The sequence below is a fragment of the Takifugu rubripes genome, chromosome 7 (assembly GCF_901000725.2).
Source record: "Takifugu rubripes chromosome 7, fTakRub1.2, whole genome shotgun sequence".
In the NCBI taxonomy this organism is placed as follows: domain Eukaryota; kingdom Metazoa; phylum Chordata; class Actinopteri; order Tetraodontiformes; family Tetraodontidae; genus Takifugu; species Takifugu rubripes.
The window spans coordinates 5,612,093-5,633,087 of NC_042291.1; the positions used below are offsets into that span (position 1 = coordinate 5,612,093).

Consider the following 20,995-nt stretch of genomic DNA (forward strand, 5'->3'; position numbering starts at 1 on the left):
AGCGACCTGGATACTTTCCAGGGGGGTTTCATGTCCCAGGATTGATGCAAGGGACTCCTAAAGAGCTCTGTAGGTCCTCCGTCCGCAGCCGCCCTGTTTGTCCTCCTCATCGGGAGGAAGCAGAACGGTTCGGTCTCCTCAGGACATCAAAAAACAAGAACCGCTCTCTTTTAATTTGCTTCGGGGTTCTTATTTACCTTCTTTCATCCATCTGCTTCCTGCTTTCAAGGTCTGTCTGGAGAAGGCAGGAACCTCTGGCTGAGCTGCACTTAAAAGCTTTTTCTCTTCGTTCCTAAATTGAGCACTTTCCACCAAATGTGACCGGAGCTGTTTTGTTGCCGTTCTGGCCGACGTTGATCCAATTACAGCCGCAGCGCCGCAGCTCCGTGGCGCCGGGCCGGGCCGGGCCGGGCGCGGACACGCACCTTCTTTTTTCTGGCTCATGAAGCTCGGATAGATTTGGTCCCACCTCTGATTGGACTGTGGCGTGTTCACAGCCAGCTGCAACTTGTCCTACATGAAACCTGTCAGGACCGGCCTGCCCCCGACACGTGAAGGTCCTGATCACCAATAACCACCAATAAACTGTGACACCTTCCACCGGGACCGTTTTCCCAGGCTGTTTATCTCCTGGCTAAGCTCAATGCGGTCCGTTGAGCCGACCGTGGGTGATGAGCCTGAACCAGTCAGCGTGCAGCCTGGATGGTCAGACTACCCCAGAACAGGAGCCAGACTCACCTCTGAGAGAGGGTTTCTGCCCCGTCAGGTCGTTCCTGTCTCGCTGGTAGACCAGATCCAGCATCCAGCACCGTGTAGCTCGTTAACCTCCGGGATTGATCCTGTCCAACGGGATAAAACATCAAAGGCAGGCGTGTTTGAAGGCAGATGACGTGCCGGTGTACCGGGGTCACCTGTAAACAGAGCGGCTCCAGCAGCCTCGTGCACGAGGGAGGAGCGGTTTGAAGCTCCTCGGTGGAGCATCAGCAGCGTTAATGAACTGATAATCTGCTGCCTGTGTCACCTTGTTGTTACCGAGGGCGACGGAGAAACGGGCTGGAACAAGTTACAGCAGCGGGGCGATAAACCCTCAGACTTCACCGCTCAAATAAAGCCAGGAGCAACGCCACGGCGCTCGCCACGTTGATGTTCCTGTTTTATGGCGGCTGCGTCCTTTTGGTTTTACAGGTCTATGATCCCGGTTCTGTGTTAACAGTTGTCTTTTATGTCCCCGGGCTGGTTTTATGGTTCCGTGCGTGTATTTATGAAGGATTTTCTTCTCCCAGATGGCGACACTGGAGCAGGAAGGGGAGGAGGTGGTGGGACAGGCCCGCTGTCCATTCGAGTCTCGCCAGTCCAACGTGGGCCTGTTTGCAGGTGAGCGAGGACGCCCGGAACACTTTTTATACCCAAGCTGATCGCATGGATTTATAGAGGTGAAACACGGACAAAAACACCATTACAGGAACAACAGGAAGACGGAAACGGTCACGCTGGAAGCACAAATGCTGTTTATTGTCTCTCCACGCACGCCGTTGATTCATTATTTTATGTGTTTTGAGGTTGAAATGATGGCCAGTAATAAAAGGGTGAATAACAGATTTATCAAGCCTGTTTTTGAAGGAAAGGACAGAGTTCAAACACAAAGAATGAAACAGATGGTGGAGGCACATCAACGCCCAGAACATGGAAGAAGCAGATGGGTTTTTAGCAGCATCCATAAAGATCCGACTGACTCGGCACTTTTTTCATGCGCGAGGGTGACGCGTCCAGACGGCTGCTGCAAGGCCTGCTTTGGTCCCGCGCGTCCTCTTTTGGCAGGCAAAGAGGGACAAAGAAGTTCTGAAACGTAGACACGACAGTCGGTGCGGCAGATGAAACGCAGGTTGCTGCTGAAACACCAGCGTCGAGGCTGCTGCCGCTGCCTTTGCCCTTGAGCCAGGCAGCCGTCGGATCGGCCGCTGAAATAGTACTGACGGGGAGGAGGAAAGTGCTGAAAATGTTGTTGGATCAGTTTTTGGCATCCGATGTTGCAGGATCAAACGCTTCATAAACGTCAAACCTGAAGTTTTGCTGCAGGAAAACGGTTTAAATATTGGAAGATTTTATCTGGGAACAGTCAGAACGTCCCCTCGGGTGACCTGCCAGGCCTTTGGTCTTTGTTCCTCCAGTGTGTCCTGGGTCTCCTCGTGGAGGTTTCTGGGCGGTAGGTTCCCTGAAAGCCCCCTCCTGGCAAAGAGGAGATTTTGGAGCTGACTGAGAGGAACAGTGAGGTGGAAACACAAAATGAATCTGCTGTTCTCGCACGTTAGAGCTGACGAGGTGCTTCTCAGGGCCGGCGCACATCTGCTGGGTACGATTCAACACTTTCTGCTCTCTCATTTCGCTGGATGTTGTCAAAACCAAATGTTTCTTTGAAACAAATGACACATTTCGATTTGGTTATGGCTCAATAGTACGGCAACCGCTCCGCCTCAGCCATCAATCGGGCTGAATAACCACAGGAAGTGATCAGAAGTGCTGGATGTGTGGAGGAAGATCGCGGCTGGGGGAGGTGTGGGGGTGAGAGGGGTGAGGAAGCTGATCCTGCAGCTTTCCTCTGACATTTCCTATGCAAAGTTCAGGCACGCTGGGTGTTATTAAACAAGACGCCTGTTCTCCTCCGCCTGTTTCTAAAGGCCAGTGAAAATCACCTACCTGAATAGACACTTGAAAGGAGTTTCTTTCTCCTCAGGAACGCTGATCCCGCCCGTGTGTTCTGTCTCCCCAGGGGGCGATTTCTACTCGGCCACCATGACGGACTTCCTGGCGAGCGACGCGGTGATTTACAGGAGTCTGGGAGAGAGCAGCCCGGTTCTCCGCACCGTCAAGTACGACTCTAAATGGCTGCGAGGTGAGCGTCCAGCATGCTCATGTGTCAATTTCAAGCTAACGGGGTTGTGGCGCTCCGGCGGGGATGGAGTCTGAGCCTCTTTGTGTCCCACAGAACCCCATTTTCTCCATGCCATTGAGTACGGGAACTACGTCTACTTTTTCTTCAGCGAGATTGCGGTGGAGTACACCGCCCTGGGCAAGGTGAGGGCCCTCACCTCCCTGCTCCTCTTTAATGCAGACTGAAAGGAAGCCAGGCTGTGAATAAGAGTTCCCCTTCCTGTCGTCACCAGGTGGTTTTCTCCAGAGTCGCCCGGGTTTGTAAGAACGACAACGGCGGATCTCCGAGGGTCCTGGAACGCTACTGGACCTCGTTCCTCAAAGCTCGGCTGAACTGCTCCGTCCCCGGCGACTCTTTCTTCTACTTCGATGTCTTGCAGTCGCTGACAAACGTGCTGCAGATCAACCGCCGACCTGCCGTCCTGGGGGTCTTCACCACTCAGGCCAACAGGTGAGGAGGATGGATGGGGGTGGGTGTTGGGGGTGCTCTTCAGTCTCTAAATGAAATGATGAGCACAGCTGAAACAAATTAAGGATTTTTTTGATACACTGGCAGAGGAACAGAGATGGATCCCTGAGGAACGCCTCAGAACCGACATCAGTTTTGTATATTAAAACTTGGTAATAGCGGAGTCCTTCTGGGACCCATCCTTCTGTTATTAATGTATCTGAGAAGGGCCCCAGACCTCAGAACTGGCTGTGATAATGACATTCTTTAGGTTGTTCTGGGAAATCTTCCCCGTCTGCGTGACGAATGGGACATTTAACAAGTAAACATAAAATTAATTCCCGGAAAATGTTCTTTGAAGACCAGCATTGTTGACAACGTAACAAAACGTAGGCAGACGTGTCGCACAACAAACAAATCACCTTCTTTCGCGAACAGAGAATGTCTCTGACCTTCATCCGTGCGCTTTTACGCTTTTTCTCTTGCCAGCATCACCGGTTCAGCCGTCTGTGCCTTCTACATGGACGACATAGAGAAGGCTTTTAGTGGCAAATTCAAAGAGCAGCGAAACAGCGAGTCGGTGTGGACGCCCGTCCCGGACGAGCAGGTCCCAAAGCCCAGGTGAGGGACACGTCTTTCTCTGTCCCTGCTGCTGTTGTTCTGCACAATCATCCACAACAATAAACAGGCAGGGACACAGGGCACCTGCCTCCCGCCTGTTTCCACGGCAACAAACGGCTGATGGGACGTACGTTTGTTTTAGACCGGGCTGCTGCGCCGGCGAGGGCTCGGCCGCCGCGTACAAGTCATCGACCACCTTCCCCGACGAGACTCTGACTTTCATAAAGACGTTCCCACTCATGGACGAGTCGGTGCCGTCGGTCAACGACAGGCCGTACTTCACCCGCACCACCAGCAGGTACGGCCCCGACATAAGTGAGGCGTTATCAGAGGAATCTGCCGTTATAGATTATCTGTAACCATGTTATTACCTTCAGGTGGGCTGTTTAAACGATACGGCCTCATCCCCCAATGAAACCCATCAGATTTACTCTCCCATCGATCTCCAGTTACATCAGAAGAGCGGCCTTGCTGCCCAGAGAGCTCCACCTGGGCAGCTGCTGTGTGTAGGAATAAGGGACTGATGACTCTGATCATCGGATCACATGATTCCAGGAGATCCTCAGATCAGGAATTCAGCTCAGTTCACACAGAGAGGACGGAGCTAAACTGTCTGTGCTGCTGTGTGTGAGATATTAGCTCAGAGGGTAACTGGGTGCATTAAATTACACTGTGTGTGTGTGTGTGTGTGTGTGTGTGTGTGTGTGAGTGATGCATTTTAGCTGCCACTGGTATCAAATGACAATGGACCAAATGTTGAATGTCTGATTGAGTGTTTCAACCTCAGACTTTGGTAAACACTGCAGATATTCATCTCACACACACACACACACACACACACACACACACACACACACACACACACACACACTCTATGCTTGCAGAGGCAGAGCCAGGCTGACAGCCAGCCAGACACCGCAGTGGCTCCACACTGGGGAAACGTTCGCTGCTTCGCATCTGGGCTCCAAAAACATCCCATCTGCCTCTCGCCTCTCCCCTGAGAGCAGATAGATAAATGAAATCTAACCAGCAGCGTCTCGCAGTACTGCAGAGTCATTGTGGGACGTGCTGGCCAAGCCGATGTGGGTAAACACAGCAGGCTCAGCGGGACCCTTCAGGGAGGGACAGGGGTGAGGACACGCAGGCTGATGTCAGGAGAGTGTGGGAAGGATGTGACCGGGTTTGTTAGAGGAAGAGTGTGTGTTCAAATCCCAGAGCTGTCAGTAAGTAAAGCCGTCCTCCTGTTAAACATCCAGCGGGCTCAAGGTGCCCTTCAGCACCAGGCTTAATCCTGATCTGCTGCGGTGGATGATGCTCCGAACGGGGGGGAAAGTTCCGACCAGGAAAGATAATAAACCCTGGCTGGACAGTTGCTAAACAGCAGGACGGACGGGGGGATCAATGGGACGGCTGTGGGTGGATGGGAGACGAATTAAAGGGAGCGGGAGCGGATGTAGGTGCTGGAGGAAGCACACCTCGTTAGATGAAGTGATTGATTGCACAGCGATGAGCTCAGTGTTCGCCCACTCTTGTTCTGTTTATCAGGGGAAATCGACTTTGACAAAACAACAACAGCGCCGTTGACGTGCTGACATTTGGCAGCGCCAGGCTGCTCCTTTGGCCGCAGACATCAGCACGTTTCTAATCTCTCTGCTGCTGTTTGCTCCGCAGGTTTAAGCTGACCCAGATAGCAGTGGACACGTCTGCGGGGCCGTATAAGAACCACACCGTGGTCTTCCTGGGCTCGGACAACGGCCACGTGCTGAAGGTCCTGGCCAGCACCGAGGGGGCCAACGCCTCCTTCAGCACACTGCTCCTGGAGGACATCGACGTGTACAACCCCAACAAGTCAGACCATCCCTCCTTTTCATTTCTTTTTTCCCCTCCTTGCTCCTTGTTTGACCGCTTTCTTCTCCTCCTCTGCGGAGCCGTCGTGGGGCCGTGCCCCCCCCCACCCCCACCCTCTATTGTCATGCGTTGCGTCACCCCGCGCAGCCACGGGGGGACGTTCTTTTGTTGTTTTCTCTCGTAAATTCTCGTCTTTTTCCAGAGCAAACCTCTGATCTTGGCCGTTTCCCTTCTTCCGCAGATGCGATGTTCGTGGAGAGGACCGGAGGGTTCTGGGCCTGGAGCTGGACCGGGACCATCACGCCGTGTTCGTGGCATTCTCCAGCTGTGTGATTCGTGTCCCGCTAAGCCGCTGCTCCGACTACAGCACCTGCAGGAAGTGAGTCACCTGTGGAGGAAATGAATAAGAGGCTGGTACAGACCAAGCCCAGGTCTCTTCAGAGGTACCTGTGAGCTACGTGTGTGCTCGGGGGTGTGCACAGCACAGGTGTAACGTGCACTGAGGTCAATCGCAACATTGTAGCATTGTCTCAACAGCTGGAGGATCTATTCTAGCGGACGGGATCCTGCCCATTATTTAGATCACATTAGAGCTCCATTTGCAACCCCATCCAACTGGAGCAGGTGATTTGTAACAAGTGTGAGCTTTGTGTAGTTTTGCTAACAGGACAGTGAAGAAGAATGAAGTCAGGAGGCAGAAATCCTGCTTCTCTGCAGAAATGACTTCAGATAACAGGAGAAGCTGCATCAATTTCCTCCACAACCACCAATTGAAGGAACGCGTCGGCTCTCTGTGTCGCCCACGACATTTTCCACAAAAGCCTGTAGAAAAATAGCAGATGTTACGCTGTTATCTGCCTGGTTCACCAAGGCCCAATTTCCCCTAAAAAGCCCTGACGACGATAAGAGCGTCGATGTTCCCGCCTGAGCGTGCACGATGGCGCGTCTTTAACACTTTTCTGTTTTTAACTGGGCGATTGTGACAGTTAGACAATAACATGTTTGTGGGTTTAGAGGCGCCGTGTCTTCAGGTGAGCTGGAATCAACTGTCGGGTAGCAGCAGAATCCCGTCTGAAGCAGTAAATACGAATCCTCCCAGCAGCTGCTTCCTTTCCTTTCCTGCCTTTATTACATTTTTACAGCCAGACCGGAGTTGTTTTTGTCCCACTGCTGCTAATTTACTCGTTCCGTGTTGCCTTCATGAATAAAGGTCAATGAGAGATGCGCTTACTAAAGCATCACAGGCTCGGTACTGGATAAACACAGTTGGAACTGGATCTCCCTGTTCAAAGCAGAACCTTGAGTGCGTGTTGTTTGTTTCTCTGCGTGGACGGCCTTCTGCCAGGCCCTGCTTCAGCCCCCAGCTCGTATGCTTTCTCCCCAGATTCTGCGTCTATTTTTGGGGCGGTGAGGAATGTTGCCCCGTGCAGGTCAGAGAACAGATTTCTCCTCGGCTCCCCCAGGGAATGCTAGCATGCTAACCCCTGGCCGCAGCGGCCTGGAGGAGCTCAACAACGTTTAGTCATAAATTGGATTCAGCTGATTGGCTGGCAGCCAGCGTGGCGACGGCCTTGTTTTCTTTTTCCCCCTGAAGTTTGAAAGGGGGAGAAAAGAGGAGGGGGGGGGGGGCGTGGTGAAAGCTTATGGAGCGTGTCCATGTCCAGATCCATTTTAGAGACTGGAGTTTCAGCACAGCTCATCCCAGGATTAGGGGGCCCGTAAGGCTCATCAGCACGGAGCAGCAGCTCAGGTTTCATGTCTGCCCTCCCCCTGAATGTCTGCCCCCTCCACACACACACACACACACACACACATCAGATTTACACCACCTCTCATCCTTCTTTGCTTTTTCTGCATCATCAGGACTTTTTTCTCATGCTAATGGAAGTCCTGCTGCCAAGATTTGCTTTAAAAACATTGTTTTTAACTGCATAATTGCACTTTTATTTTGAAAGGAATTGAATTAAAACACAGACACAGACAAGCAGCTACTTAGTCTGGCTTAAGTGTTGGTTTAAATATTGGAATAATTGCTGCTGTCGGTGAAGATAAATTCTATTATTCTGTAATTAGACTGAAAGATTAATGTTTCAGTCTTTTACAGTCACTTTTGTTTATCACATCTTTTATTCTGTTAATAAATCATGATGCTAATCCCTGCAACTGCGTCTGATCCAAGTCCAAAAGCCACCACAAACCGACCGTGGTGGTGCAGGAAGGAGCCCTCCGCGGAGGTTTGTTAATGTCTGGTGACGCCGGGACGCTGCCGCCTGTCGTCCCTCGTTCCTCGCTCACGTCGGTGTTCTGAGGGTGGAACCGGCGTGGCGCCGAGTTCTGATGGCCGTCGGTAACTGTAGATATTCAAGAGGAGTCCTGGGAGCCTCGTTAAAAGGCTTTGGTTCCTCCGAGGTTTTTATTCAACACAAAAGACTAAAACGGTGTTTTAAGTGAAAGAGGGGAGCAGGTGGACGCCGCTGTCTGAGAGACTTTCATTGTTGTGAAGGGTACGCCGGTAGTTTTCAACGTTTTCGAGAGGTTCCATCTCCCCGCGTGCGTCTGAAGGTCGGCGCCGGGCCTCGGCTGAAGGTCGGCGCTGGCGATCGAGCTCTGAGAAGCTGTCTGGTTTCTGTCTGTGCAGGAGCTGTCTGTCTTCACGGGACCCCTACTGCGCCTGGCTGAAGTCCGGCGGCTGCGTCGCCGTCTCGCCCGGATTCAAGTAAGTGGTTAAGGGTGGTCCTGTGGGAGGGGCATTGGCGGTCACATGACAACAGAGGGGCTCCACTGTGGCGTGACTGTTGCAGCTGCACTGTTCTGATTCATGGTTTATTAAAGTCTTCAGTCAGGAAGCGCCAGGAGACAGAAGCGTGCAGATTAGCTCCCTGATAAAAACACTCCAGCGGGCCGTTTGAGCGCTTAATTCTGCTGCGGATGAACTGGCACTAATGAGGGAGTGGAGTCGGGGGTGTTTTGGGTGGATGCGGTCTTATAAAGAGGTTATTAGAGCTGCAACTCACTGTCACAGCGGGCAGATTTGCAAGTTGGTCAATAACGTGTAGCCGAGCAGCTGCAGGAGCCATCATCTCCGCCCCCCCTTCAGCCAGTCGTCTCTCCCTTAGCATCGTCATGCCGACGCACGGGGTTGCACCTATCTGTCAGGGATGAAACAAATGAACGTGTGGCTGGATGCACGAATGGATGAAGAGGCTGACAGACAGCTGCAGGAGGAAGAGGAGCGTTCAGAGGAGGAAGAGGAGCGTTCAGAGGAGGAAGAGGAGCGTTCAGAGGAGGAAGAGGAGCGTTCAGAGGTGCTGTTTTCTCCCCCTATCGGCATCCTGACAGTCAAGGACTCATCACGTCCTTGTTGATGTACAACCTGTTCCTGGATCACCTGCTGGGACGATTCCTACCTCTGTGCACCGTCTGACTGACATCACACACACACACTCTTTCTGTGGTTTCCCTTCTGCAAGTAGTTTCTATATTTATCAATTTCTGTTTCTAAGCTCTGCTGTCCTCAAAAGTAACCAATAATAATGCAAACACGACTGTGGAAACTAGGAAAGTATCAGATATTGGATATAAAAGGTCATTTTCAGTCTGCATTCGAGAGCCTGTGGGGGGTCCAGGAGGACCTCATCACACTGCCATTATTGTTTCCATCTTCATTAATAACTTCCTTCTACTTCAGTCCAAAATCAAAGTACCTGATCAGGGCAGACGACAGTGTTATTGAGGAGGAAGACTGACACAAGTCCTCACAAGTATAGGAAGATGGCGGATCGCTTAGCGTTTCTCTATGGCCTTCGATTTATGGTTCGTTGTCATGGCGCGCAGGACTGAGACGCTGTAAAACCCAGCGGACCAGAACGTAAAGAAGATCAGCCAAAATATCCAGTTTAGGCCTACAGAGGGGGGGGGGGCACGGAGGAAGAGGAGTTTTATCAGTCTGTTTCAAACATCACAACATCTGTTTTTCATTAAATCCACCACACGCATGATCGTTGGTGGACCGGGTCCTGGTGGACTGGGTCCTGGTGGACCGGGTCCTGGTGGTCGGGGACGAAGGGGAACCGGGGGATGAGGTTCTGTGGACTGAGGTGCAGAATCAGACAGTAAAACCCTGGAAACACACGTGTTTGTTATTTTACGGCTGTTTCACTGCTGCTCTGCTTCAGACCTCTGAACCGGAGCCTACGGAGCAACATCTGAGGCCCACGCTGGACCTGCAGCGTTCCGAACATAAATAACACATCCAAAGAACCATTCGGACGGAGCAGATGGTCCAAAAGTGTTTCCGCACCTCCAGGCGTCATTCTGTTTACATCCAACCGGACTAACTGTCTGTTCCGGTGTGAAAACACAGAGTGAGCCAAAACCTGGAGCAGGATCCTGGTCCAGCAGGATTCAGCTGGACTCACGGCCCACACTGGAGCCCGGCGGCACCAAGACCATGAAGAAGAAGACTTATTTTGACCATAAATGCTGACGCCCGCGCGGACTTGAAGCCATGTGAAGTTCCGTTCCCGGGAACGTTCTGGAAGGTTCCCAGTTCTGGAAGGTTCCCAGTTCTGGAAGGTTCCCAGTTCTGGAAGGTTCCCAGGAGCAGCAACAGGTTCCCACGTCCCTCCCGTAACTCAGCCGCCGTCCAAATGATCCGGACAAGGCCGGCCGGTTAAACAAGATGAAGGAGCCGTTAAACGCCGCCGCGTCAGCGTCTTTTATCCCCGACCGCCAACAGCGGCTCCGTCTGAGGCCAAATCATATTTACGCTCGGCACTGGACGCAGAGCGTGATGACAAACAAACAAACAAACAAACACTTTAGTGTGGGCTTTCAATGCGGATCTTTGCTCCGTTATTAAATCCGGGCCGTATCGATCTGCAGCGCCGGCTCCTTCAGACAGGAAGCAAATCTAACGGCGTGTCATCCATCAGGTGGCGGCGTGAAGTCATTAACGCGCTCTGCGACCTGTCATGTGTTAATGAGCGCACAGATCTGTCATTAATTATGGGATGCTGCGGTGAAGCAGGTGGAAGCTCGCTCAGATTGGCAGACGGGCCCTTTAATCTGGGACGGCGCTCCGACATTCCCGATGCAGTCGGATGGCGGCGGAGACAGATGTGAGAAATGCCAGACTGACGCTGACGGGAGCCCCTCTGGACCTTCAGGTCAAAGGTCGCTGCCGACACACAACCCCTCCCAGTCGTGACTCCAGCCGCAGCAGGAATGTTGCTTTTCCACCCCGATAAATGGAGGCGGACTGACTTCCTGTTCTCCCGTTGCTTCTCCGTCACGGTGGTTCGTGTGAGGACGGGAAACGTTCGTCGCATCTGTGGGTCGAAGCATCTGCCTGGGCTTCCTGATGAGGATGATGATGATGATGACCGGTTGGTTCTGGAGGTGTCAGAACTCTGCGGTTCCCCCTGAAGCCGTGTTCTGCCCTCCCACCTCGTCCTTGGTTCCGGCTCTGTGAAACAGGAAGTCCGGTTGTCACTGGAACACAGGAGTTCCAGATGTTTGACAGAACAAAGCTCAACAAAGGGCTGAGGTGCAATGCATTGTGGGACGCCTCGATGCTCCGAGTCAGGAACGTTGAGGAGCAGCTTCTCACCGATCTGCTCCATTTAATGACACGTTCAACGAGTGAAGCCCGAGGTCGTCTTTGTCCTCGGCGTTCCGTGAACGCGCCTGGAGCGTCTCCGCCCGCAGGCGGCGGTTTCAGCCCGAGCAGGTCCGAGAGCCCGAGCAGGTCCAAGAGGGCGAGAAGGACGAAAACCGTTTCGCCGCTTTGCATCAAACTGGCTCTGAAACCTGCTGAAACGCCTGAAATCCGACCTTGGAGGAGGACCCAAGGTCGCTGTTCCCCTGCTGGTCCCGGCAGCAGAAGGCTCGGCTCGCTCCGACCTCAGACGCAGACCTAATTAAACTTCCTCACGCTGCACTGGGCTCCCAGAACCAGGTTCGGGGGATGGGCTGATCCCTTACTCTTTGTTTTCCAGAGGCGGCTCGGAGCAGGACGTGGAGAACGGCTACCACCAGCTCGTCCCTGACACCTGCCACGGTGAGACGGCTCGTTCAGCCCGCCCACGGGATTTTGCTGACTCGGCTAAAAGCTGCAGCGATGCTGAGGAGATTAAAAAGTGCTTTGATTTTGTTCCTTTAATCTGCCGGAGAACTCTTCTGGTGGAGCGTCTGAGGCGCCGCTTTAATAGAACGCCTGATAAGAACTAAAGTCGTGTCTCTGTTGTCTTTGCAGACGTCCTGGCAACCACTCGCAGGCAGAACACGGCGCTGGACTCTGCGTACGGTCAGTGGACTTCCTCTCTATGGTGCCGCGGCGCCGTGGGCTCCTCCTTTATAAACCTGCCTTTTTATCCTTGGAATCCCCCCCCCCCTCCCCCGACCTCGTTCTTATTCCGGTCAGACGCTGATGTCGGGACGTTAGCCGTTTTAACCTGATGCGGCTATTTTTAATCCCACAGACTGGCAGAAAAGACTGAGGTAAAAGGGTTAGCATGCTAATCAGCTAGCCTGGGTCCAGTCTGGGTCGCTGTGGTCATGTGACCTTAAGTCCTCCATGTCTGAGGTCGTCCTGGAACAGATGTAGTGATGCTTTTAATGTGGGAGGGGGCGTCTGCAGCGACGTGACCACGCAGAATCCTGCCTAATTCCCAGTATCAGCAAGGATCATCCTCCCTGTCACGTCCCATTACCAACCCCCCCCCCGGCCACGCCGCACTGCCCCTGGCAGCCCCTCCCAGCAGCAACGGAACCGCTGCCAAAGCCAAATGGATCAGAGCGAGCAGGCGCTGCTCCAGGGGTGTTTTAACCGCCGCTGCGACATTTAAAAACCAGTCAGTTTTAATGGGAGACCCACCTCTCTGCCTCTGGGGGGGGGGGGTGAAAATGGCAGCAGCTGATTGGTGGATGTTGGCCAGTTAGGCTGCGTGGAAGCTGAACTGGTGCGATGGGGACCCGGCGTCTGAGGCGGCGCCGCTAAATGCCCCCCCGCCGTCCGCTAATAATTCGGCCGGTGCAGATGGCGAAGTGACGGGGCGCCACATTAAGAGGGAGCGGCGTGGACGCCGCGCTGAGAGCGAGCGCGCTCTCTTCCTCAACATTACGGCGCCTCGTTATCGCCAGTGACGGCACGCCGCCGCTCGTAACCTCAAGGACGCTAACAAGGCGAGGGAGGCCAGGACGTCGCTTTGATGACGACGCTCAGCGTGCACGTGCGTTTGTGAGTGTGATGTCTGCGGAATCCAGTCAGTAGGTGGTTAGGCTCCGCCCACCCGGGCCTCTACCAATCAGCTGCTACCAGACTGAACAAACTGGCCAATCAGGAGAGACCAGTTAAAAGACACCACTGGGTTTGTTGACTAACCAGTTACACTAAACGGGTGCTGAGTGATTGTAACAACCAGAGGCACCAAAGTTGCCCCGCCCACACCGGCTGAGCTGGAGGCGACGCAACTGACTGTGTCTGAAGATGGTTGCCGTGGAAACTGCTCTAAATGAACGTAAAGCGCCGCCCCTGCTGCTGGGAGGCTTCAGACAGTTCTGATTGGCAGCTGAACTTTGACCCGGGACAGGTAACGGTGACAGTGGCGGCCCAAGTTGCCCCGTTGCTTCGGCGTTGCCGGTCTGAGTTGCTTCCTCCATCTGTGTGTGCGTCCGCTGGTGAAGCTTCCTCGCGGTGCTCCTCATCCTCACCGGGGCTCCATGTTTACGCTGACTCATTGTTCCCCCTCAGGACTCCTCATGTCTGAAGTTGACTCTCCAGGCTGATTCCCATTTTCACTAATCATTCACTCTGTTGCCCCTCCTCCTTCCTCCTCCTCCTCCTCCTCCTCCTCCTCCTCCTCCTCTCCCCCCTTCGCTACAACCACAGGGAAGACCACACCCACAAGTGCCACCACAACCTCTAAAGGGGCAGCATTTCCAAAGGAGGCAGGTGACCCCGAAAGAGGTACAGGTCCCGATGGCCCTCTCCCCACGGGGGGACACGGGTCACCTGACTCGGAGCCAATCAGTGTGGAGATGGAGGGTAAGGGGGAGGGACGCCCTGTCCTCAGTGAATCCCAGTCCCAAACGCCTCATCGCCCACCACTAACCAGCCTGACCACTAACACGATAACCACGCACCAGTGCTTCACGCTGGCAGAACAGTCTCCTGATGTTAGCATGCACGCATGAATCCGGCTAGCTACATTTTAAAATGATCGGATCATTCTGGCATTGACAACAGTCAATTTCCTTGGAATTCTCCAAGTAATAACAGTTTAAAGTGAATGTTAAAAAAAAATGGAACTGGTAGCTTTTGACGCTAACGTTCTAATCTTTGGAACTGTTCTTCCGGTATGAAATATCACTTTCATTAGCTCACTAACGCTTAACGCACTAGCCAAGCTAATGTCTTAGCGAATGTTCATGCTAATAACTTTGGTTTGTTTTATGTCTCATTAGCCGTAGCATTGCAATCCTTCAGTGTCACTGAAAAACATGTAGTTTGTTTAGCTACATGTAGCAATTTATTGCCTTAAATAAATAAATAATAATGCACTTCCTCTAATTAACTCTTCAAATTAGCCGGAGAAGCAGGCCGCTCCCGTCTGGATCGTCCTCATTTTTTATTTCGAAAAGTCCCTTTGTGGTTTCTGCTGAATTAAAGTCTGAAGCTCTACGTGAGCGTTCATTTACATTTATAATCCTCATCGTTCCCATCGGAGTTTGGATCCATCTCAGAGTTTTATCTGTTCTCCCCAAATCGACACGTCTTTACTGCAAAAATGGTTTAATAATGTTAGAAAACCAAATTCAGTGAGGATACGTGGCAGATAGATCAACGTTAGCTATCTCGCTATATATTTGGAAAACAGCTCATTAGCTTACCATGTTAGCTAATAGTGACAGTAGCTGGTGGGTGAAGGCTAAGTGTGATGGATCCTAGCTTTGTGACTTTGACGAGCGGATTTTAGAATAACAATTATAATTATTTGAGCACAAAGAATTTTTCTTAAATGTTCTCATCTGTTTCCTAAAATCCACAGTTGGTTGTTTTTTACTTTCTGATCAGACGTTAAGGCAGCGATAAACGACGCCACCTACAAAACCGTTGAATTTTTCACCACGTCTTGATCTTAATGATCACCACTCGTTATTTCTCACATTTTTAATCTGTCAGTTTGGCGCCGGCTCATTAGCGTGCGGTCGTCACGTGAAGGTTTTTCAGGTCACTTCGCTCTGAACGTCCCCAACGTTTCAAACGGGCGTCCCTTCAGCTCCGTCAAGCTCCCCTGGAGTCACGGCGAGGCGTTAGCCGCACGCCGTAAAGGTCCGGCTATGGAAACAAACCCTAAAGTCTCCTCACAGAGCCGCCCCCATCGGCAGCTTCTCCGTCTCCACCCTCACATGTTCCTCCTGCCTCGGTCTCACTTTTAAGGCTCGATACTCTCAAAATAGATCTTTGGAGGACCACGAGGGTCACGTGACCTCTGTTATCGGTTCCGAGCGGGGAGGGGGGGGGCTGCGGGGGCTGTTCCTGTCTCGTTTGCCGCTCTTGGAATGAAGTAGCCATTAAGGGAATAATTACATGCACTCGTGAGCTCGCAGAAGCAGAAACTAATTAGAGTCTTTTTTTTTTACTCTCCATTTGCCAAAAAGGAGAAATGAAACGGGGGCCAAGTTGTTGTCTGTGTTCCAGAGCGTCTAATCGCCCCCGCGAGGGAGGGGGGCCGAGAGGAGGGTTCCTCACGTCGGGACTGACCTTGGACACGTTAGCGTCCGTTAGCACTTCTTTTAAAGCTGCAGGACCAGTTCAGATTCCTGGTAATTGGAGTCTGAACTGGAGAGAAGAGCTGGTCCATAGACCCAGTCCTGAAGCTTCTTTAGATGCTGGAGCTCCCCACAGATCCAGTCCTGAAGCTTCTTTAGATCCTGGAGCTCCCCACAGATCCAGTCCTGAAGCTTCTTTAGATCCTGGAGCTCCACACAGATCCAGTCCTGAAGCTTCTTTAGATCCTGGAGCTCCTCACAGATCCAGTCCTGAAGCTTCTTTAGATCCTGGAGCTCCTCACAGATCCAGTCCAGAAGCTTCTTTAGATCCTGGAGCTCCTCACAGATCCTCAGATTACACTCCAGATTTTAATCCAGATTTTTACTGGACTTCATCAAACCCGTTTGAGTTGTTTTTGGCTGCTCTGAGGTTTGCAGCTGAGCAGAACATCCGGATCCTCCCGGAGGTTCGCTCCAGCCTCGCTGTCACTCGTCTCCTTGCACACTCAGGTCCTGGAGCGTTGTGATTGGTCGAGGGCGGTGGGCGTGGCCTCGCAGCTGGTCACTCCCAGAATGTTCAAATGTGTGCTGCTGGTTGTTCCAGAGCCAGGAACCTGTCTGAAACGGCGCCCGTGCCCCCCCCCCAGCTGCTCCCCGCACCGCCAGCCAGCTTTAAAGGCTTCCGTTTCACCGTGAGCGGCGGCGCCATATGTCCCGCGTCCCGCTGATTGAGTCATCGCTCTTCCTCACGCAGCGTGTTGTGACAGCTCGTCGTAGGCTCCACGTTTGTTTACCACAGCGTCTCGTTTGACCCCCCGTCAGAGCGCTTGACTCATGCACCCCGGCCAGGAGGTGACCCCCGGTGATGGGTGTGGGGGGGGGGGGGGTGACTCAGCGGTGAGAGGAGCTGCAGGGCTGAGAGGAGGCAGAAACATGGCGAGATAAACGCTGGGCTGGGCGGAGCCTCGTCGATTGTCCCCACACCAGGACACAATCAGAATTTATGGCTTCTTAATGTGGTCGTAAGTCGCAGCGGCCGTCAGAATAAGTGGATCAAACGGAGCCTTTTACACGGCCGCCGCGTTCGGGAAGATTAGCACGCCGCAAATCAGAGCGCGGAGACGTGTGACGGCGTTTAGGGCGACGCCCACCTCCAGCAGAGGAGGGGAGCTCCAGCCGCAGGTGCATCACGCCAGGCTGAAGAAGGAGCTCAGCACAGGAAAATAAGGTTCTGTGCTGAGGTATCCAGGTGCATCACGCCAGGCATGGCTGTCATCAGCATGTCTGGAACACCTGCGCCCCCCCAGGGGAGGGGCGGGGGGGCACGGACGCCACAGATGGCGGCAAACGAGCTCTGACGGGCCCCGCCCCGCTTCCAGGCGTCATTAGGCTAACACGGCGCCGGGGTCACAACACCCACGGACGTTCACACGCCGGATTTAGCGCCGCTAAATAACCCAGCGCGTTATTCAGCCCGACTCTCACGCCAGAGAGAGGAGGACGGCAGGTTCCCGCCGCCGAAACGCCATCAATATTTCACGGCGAGCGGATTTCCTCCCACCCGGCAGCTCCGTGGCTGCGCCCGTCTTCAGCAGAGCGCAGCTCCAGGAATAAAAGCTCTATTGATCCTCTAACAGTGGAGGGATGTGAGGCTGGGGTTTAGCTCAAACATCTCTTTCATGGGAGCAGAACCCGTCTACCTCGGCTCCTTCTCGGCCTCAATGAGCTCCTGGAATTGTGTTGAATTCCGCCGTACTCGGGGAAACTCTAACCCAACCCTCTTCCTGTTTCTAAGGTGTGAGGCGGCCGCCAGAGCTGGACAAGTCCAATCACAGCGTCCACTACACCCTGCTGATCGCCTGTGTTCTGGTGGCCTTCGTGCTCGGGGCCTTCCTGTCTGGGTTTCTGGTCTCCTGCTACTGTAACCACACCGGCCACAAGACCAAGAAGCTGTCCAAGGACCCGGAGGCGCCCATCCCACACGCCCTCTCCCTGCGCAGTCTGGCCAAGCTCAACGGGCTCCTGGACAGCCAGAGCAAGGATGAGAAGATGGAGGTGTCCTCCCCACAGATCTACAACTCTTTCTTCAGCAGCAGCAAGGAGCACCACCCATCCAGGAGGCCCCACCACCACCACCACCACACAATGGGGGACCTGGTGAACGCCCACCACCACCTGCACCACTCCTCGGAGCTGTCGGGCCTGCCGACACCAGACTCCACCCCTGAGCTTCCCATAAAGAGCATGAAGGCCTTCAGAAACCAGTGGGAGAAGAACCAGAACTGCAACAACGCCAAGGAGCCAAAGTCTCACAACATGGGCTCCCGGCCCGGCTCGGCCCTGCTCCACCAGCAGGTCTTCCCGTACTCCCACGGCCTGTCCAACGGGCCGCCGCTGGTCGGAGGCCACCTCCAGGCGGACGAGCGCAAAATCCCCAACGTGGAGCGCGTGCCGCCGCCGCAGCCGTTCCCCGAGGCCTGTCAGAAGGTGATGGAGGTGACCTCGCTGGACGAGCTGCTGCGGCACATCCACGAGGGCAGCGGCAAGAGCTCGCAGCTCATGAGCCCCACGGGGCTGCTCGCCAGCGGCGGCCAGCTGCCGTTCTCCAACCGCATCCAGCCGCAGATCCCCGAAACGGAGTCGGCGCCGTACTACAGCTCGTCCACGCTGCCCCGGGACAGCCTGACCCGGCGCATGGACGTCCCCCCGGACATCCCGGCGCACCACCAGTCCACCCTGGAGAGGAGGCACTCCTCCCAGAGGCACTCGCTGATGACGGCGGCCGGCAAGATTCCCGGCGGAGTCGGGATGATCCCGCGCCAGCACAGCTTCAGCCAGCGGAACGGCGTGCCCCACCAGCCGCCCCCCCTGCTGGCGCGGATGAATTCCACGGGCAGCGCCTGCGAGGTCCACTACCCCCTCATCCCCAACGGGTACCTCACACGCCAGCAGGGCTACAGCGCCGAGCAGCAGGAGCTCCCCCACCGCGGCGCCATCGTCCGCCGGACCTCCTCCCTTAAGCCCGACGTCCCCCCCAAGCCGCTCTTCATACCAGCCACGTCGCCGGTCAACCAGCAGGGGAAGTTCAACTACTGAGGAGCCTCCCTCGCCGCCCCCACCTGAAGGAGCGCCGCAGCGTTGAGGATCACAGGGAAGCAGCTCACCTGTGGACAAAAGCCTCAGCAGAACCTCTGCCCCCCCCCCACACACACACCCGTCCCTTTTGTCCCGAGAATATCTTTGTACCATATTGGTATTGCTCAGCTACTCGCTATTATAGGACTGCAGAGTCGGCGGCGTGACGCCCCCGGACGCCGCCGCCACCGTCCCCGGGTGGATTCACCATGAGCTGAGGGTTTGGACACGTTGGACCAGATTTGACCGTGGTCACCTTAAGGCTCCTGCGGCGTTTAGATTCATGCTTTTGCTTAACCTTTTTTGATGTAGTGTTGGTAACCCCCCCCCCCCCCCCCCCCAGATGTGTTTATATTATGCATGTGTGTGTATATACATGTGTGTTTATATCCACACCGTATATGTATACATATACATATGCAGTTTATGTAACCTGTGGTGAAAAAGGCCCCCACAAATACCCATGTTCTTGCCTTACCAGACTCCAGCTTTGGGTTTAGTCCCCTGACGCCCCCCCAACACCCCCCCCCCCCCCCCCCTTCCCCGGGGGACCTGCAGCTGATCCAGATTCAACAACGCAGCTACACGTTCGTTACACCTGAACAGGTCCCTGGGATGTTTTTCTTCTGATTGGTGCTCCACTAATGGACAGTCCTCCAAACGTTCTGGGCCCCCCAGGGCCAGGGCCAACCCCCCCCCACCCCCCCGGGCTCAGGAACAGAGCCCAGAGACAGTACTGCCGTTCCTGACTAACTTTGTGACTCTCGGCTGTAAATAAAGGAATACGTACTAGCCAAATTTTTACTGTATGTGTAAATGTGTGCCTTATTTAATAATAGTGTGGTGTTGGGGGCGGGGCCACCGTAGAGCATAACTGTTGGATCTTCTGTTGTTGTTGTTTACATCCTGTTGTAAATCGGAAGAGTTTCGCTCCAGAATTAAGAGTTAGCGGAGCTAAAAACATTGTTTTATTTTCAAGCTTTTTTTTTTTTTTTTACAGAGGAAATTGATGCAAATTAAACGATTGAACTATTATTTTTTCTTACATGCAAACTTAATTTTGGAGTGAAACTCTTCTTTTCCCCAAACACACGAGCCTGCAGGTATTTCTTTGTGGGGAGGGGCTCAGCTTCCTGTGCCATTGTTCCCCTTCTCCTTTAGCTGTAGCATTAGCTTCTCTGCGGGGAGCCAGCAGGATGGACCGGTGTGCTGCCTGTTCCTCTGAAGGTCACCTGTGTGACCTCACACTGGTGACCTTTGACCTGACGCCTGGGGGCTTCTCTCTGGGCTCAGGTGGATCCTGTTGCCTGGTGGGTGGATTCTGCCAAAACCAGCACTGTGATTGTTTCCCGGTTCTGAGAGCGTCCGTTTGACCCGGAACACAAACGTTTTCCCGCCAATGCGGGTCTTTGATGTGTTAACGAGCATCAAAGAGATTTCCCAGCCCCCAGATGCAAACCGTCCAGGCTGGTTCCAGATCTGGGATGAGTCCTCCCAGATTGGTTTTTGGGTTTTTTTTGATCCGCCTCTCGAAGCTCCATCAGGATTTGATTTGGTTTGGTGTAAATATGTTTGTGGGGGGGTGATTTCTCTGTTTGGGTTGGAGGCTCCGCCTCCTCAGTAACTGACAGAAAAACATTGTATGTCTCTTATATTAGGAATAAAATAAAAATGTGACACAAGCAGCTCAGGGCTGGTGAATGTTGGGTCACCTTGGGGGCGGGGTCACCTTGGGGGCGGGGTCACAGCCACATCAATTACATTTAGGGTTTAAACCTGATGTTAGAACCCCAGAACTTCTTTCTGGTCTTCAATCATTCCCTATCACAGATCATTCCCATTTTTAGCTCCAGACCTGATTAAATGAGTCAGAATTAGCCTGATTGACTCAGGTGAATTCTGGGAAATTTTCCAGCCCCTCCCTTCACTGTTTTTGACCAACCTGAACAGGAGTCGACGCGTGCTGTTTTCTTTTTTCAGTCATTATCAGTCATGTTTGACCTTTTTACTGTTCTAATGAGGCGCTATTGATTAATATTGGACTGTGTGTGTGTGTGTGTGTGTGTGTGTGTGTGTGTGTGTGTGTGTGATTGAATTCCAGCAGAATCTCCGCTGCTGATGGGAAAAACAATCCTAAATCCTCATAATCAGTAGTTTTCTCTTTGATCTCTGATAAAGTGCCTCCACTGGTTCCTTCCAGGGGCAGAACTGCACCAACCGGACCTCCGGGCCCGTTTCAGC

At 53.5% G+C, this 20,995-nt stretch overlaps 1 protein-coding gene across 4 annotated transcripts in view; it reads left to right on the top strand.

Annotated features, from left to right (window-relative positions):
- sema6cb (semaphorin 6Cb) overlaps window positions 1-20,439 on the top strand; it is a 68,837-nt gene extending 48,398 nt beyond the window's left edge. For 3 of the 4 annotated variants that reach the window (XM_029838370.1, XM_029838372.1, XM_029838371.1), the window contains 13 exons: window positions 1,284-1,374; window positions 2,768-2,890; window positions 2,984-3,072; window positions 3,162-3,379; window positions 3,866-3,997; window positions 4,140-4,295; window positions 5,669-5,845; window positions 6,087-6,224; window positions 8,484-8,561; window positions 11,845-11,906; window positions 12,102-12,152; window positions 13,737-13,892; window positions 17,415-20,439. In XM_029838370.1, coding sequence (XP_029694230.1) covers window positions 1,284-1,374; window positions 2,768-2,890; window positions 2,984-3,072; window positions 3,162-3,379; window positions 3,866-3,997; window positions 4,140-4,295; window positions 5,669-5,845; window positions 6,087-6,224; window positions 8,484-8,561; window positions 11,845-11,906; window positions 12,102-12,152; window positions 13,737-13,892; window positions 17,415-18,715 — 2,772 coding nt within the window. In that variant the 3' untranslated portion in view covers window positions 18,716-20,439. The remainder of the gene's footprint in view (window positions 1-1,283; window positions 1,375-2,767; window positions 2,891-2,983; window positions 3,073-3,161; window positions 3,380-3,865; window positions 3,998-4,139; window positions 4,296-5,668; window positions 5,846-6,086; window positions 6,225-8,483; window positions 8,562-11,844; window positions 11,907-12,101; window positions 12,153-13,736; window positions 13,893-17,414) is intronic. The other variant, XM_029838373.1, reaches the window with a different exon arrangement.
- The last annotated feature ends 556 nt before the right edge of the window (window positions 20,440-20,995 follow it).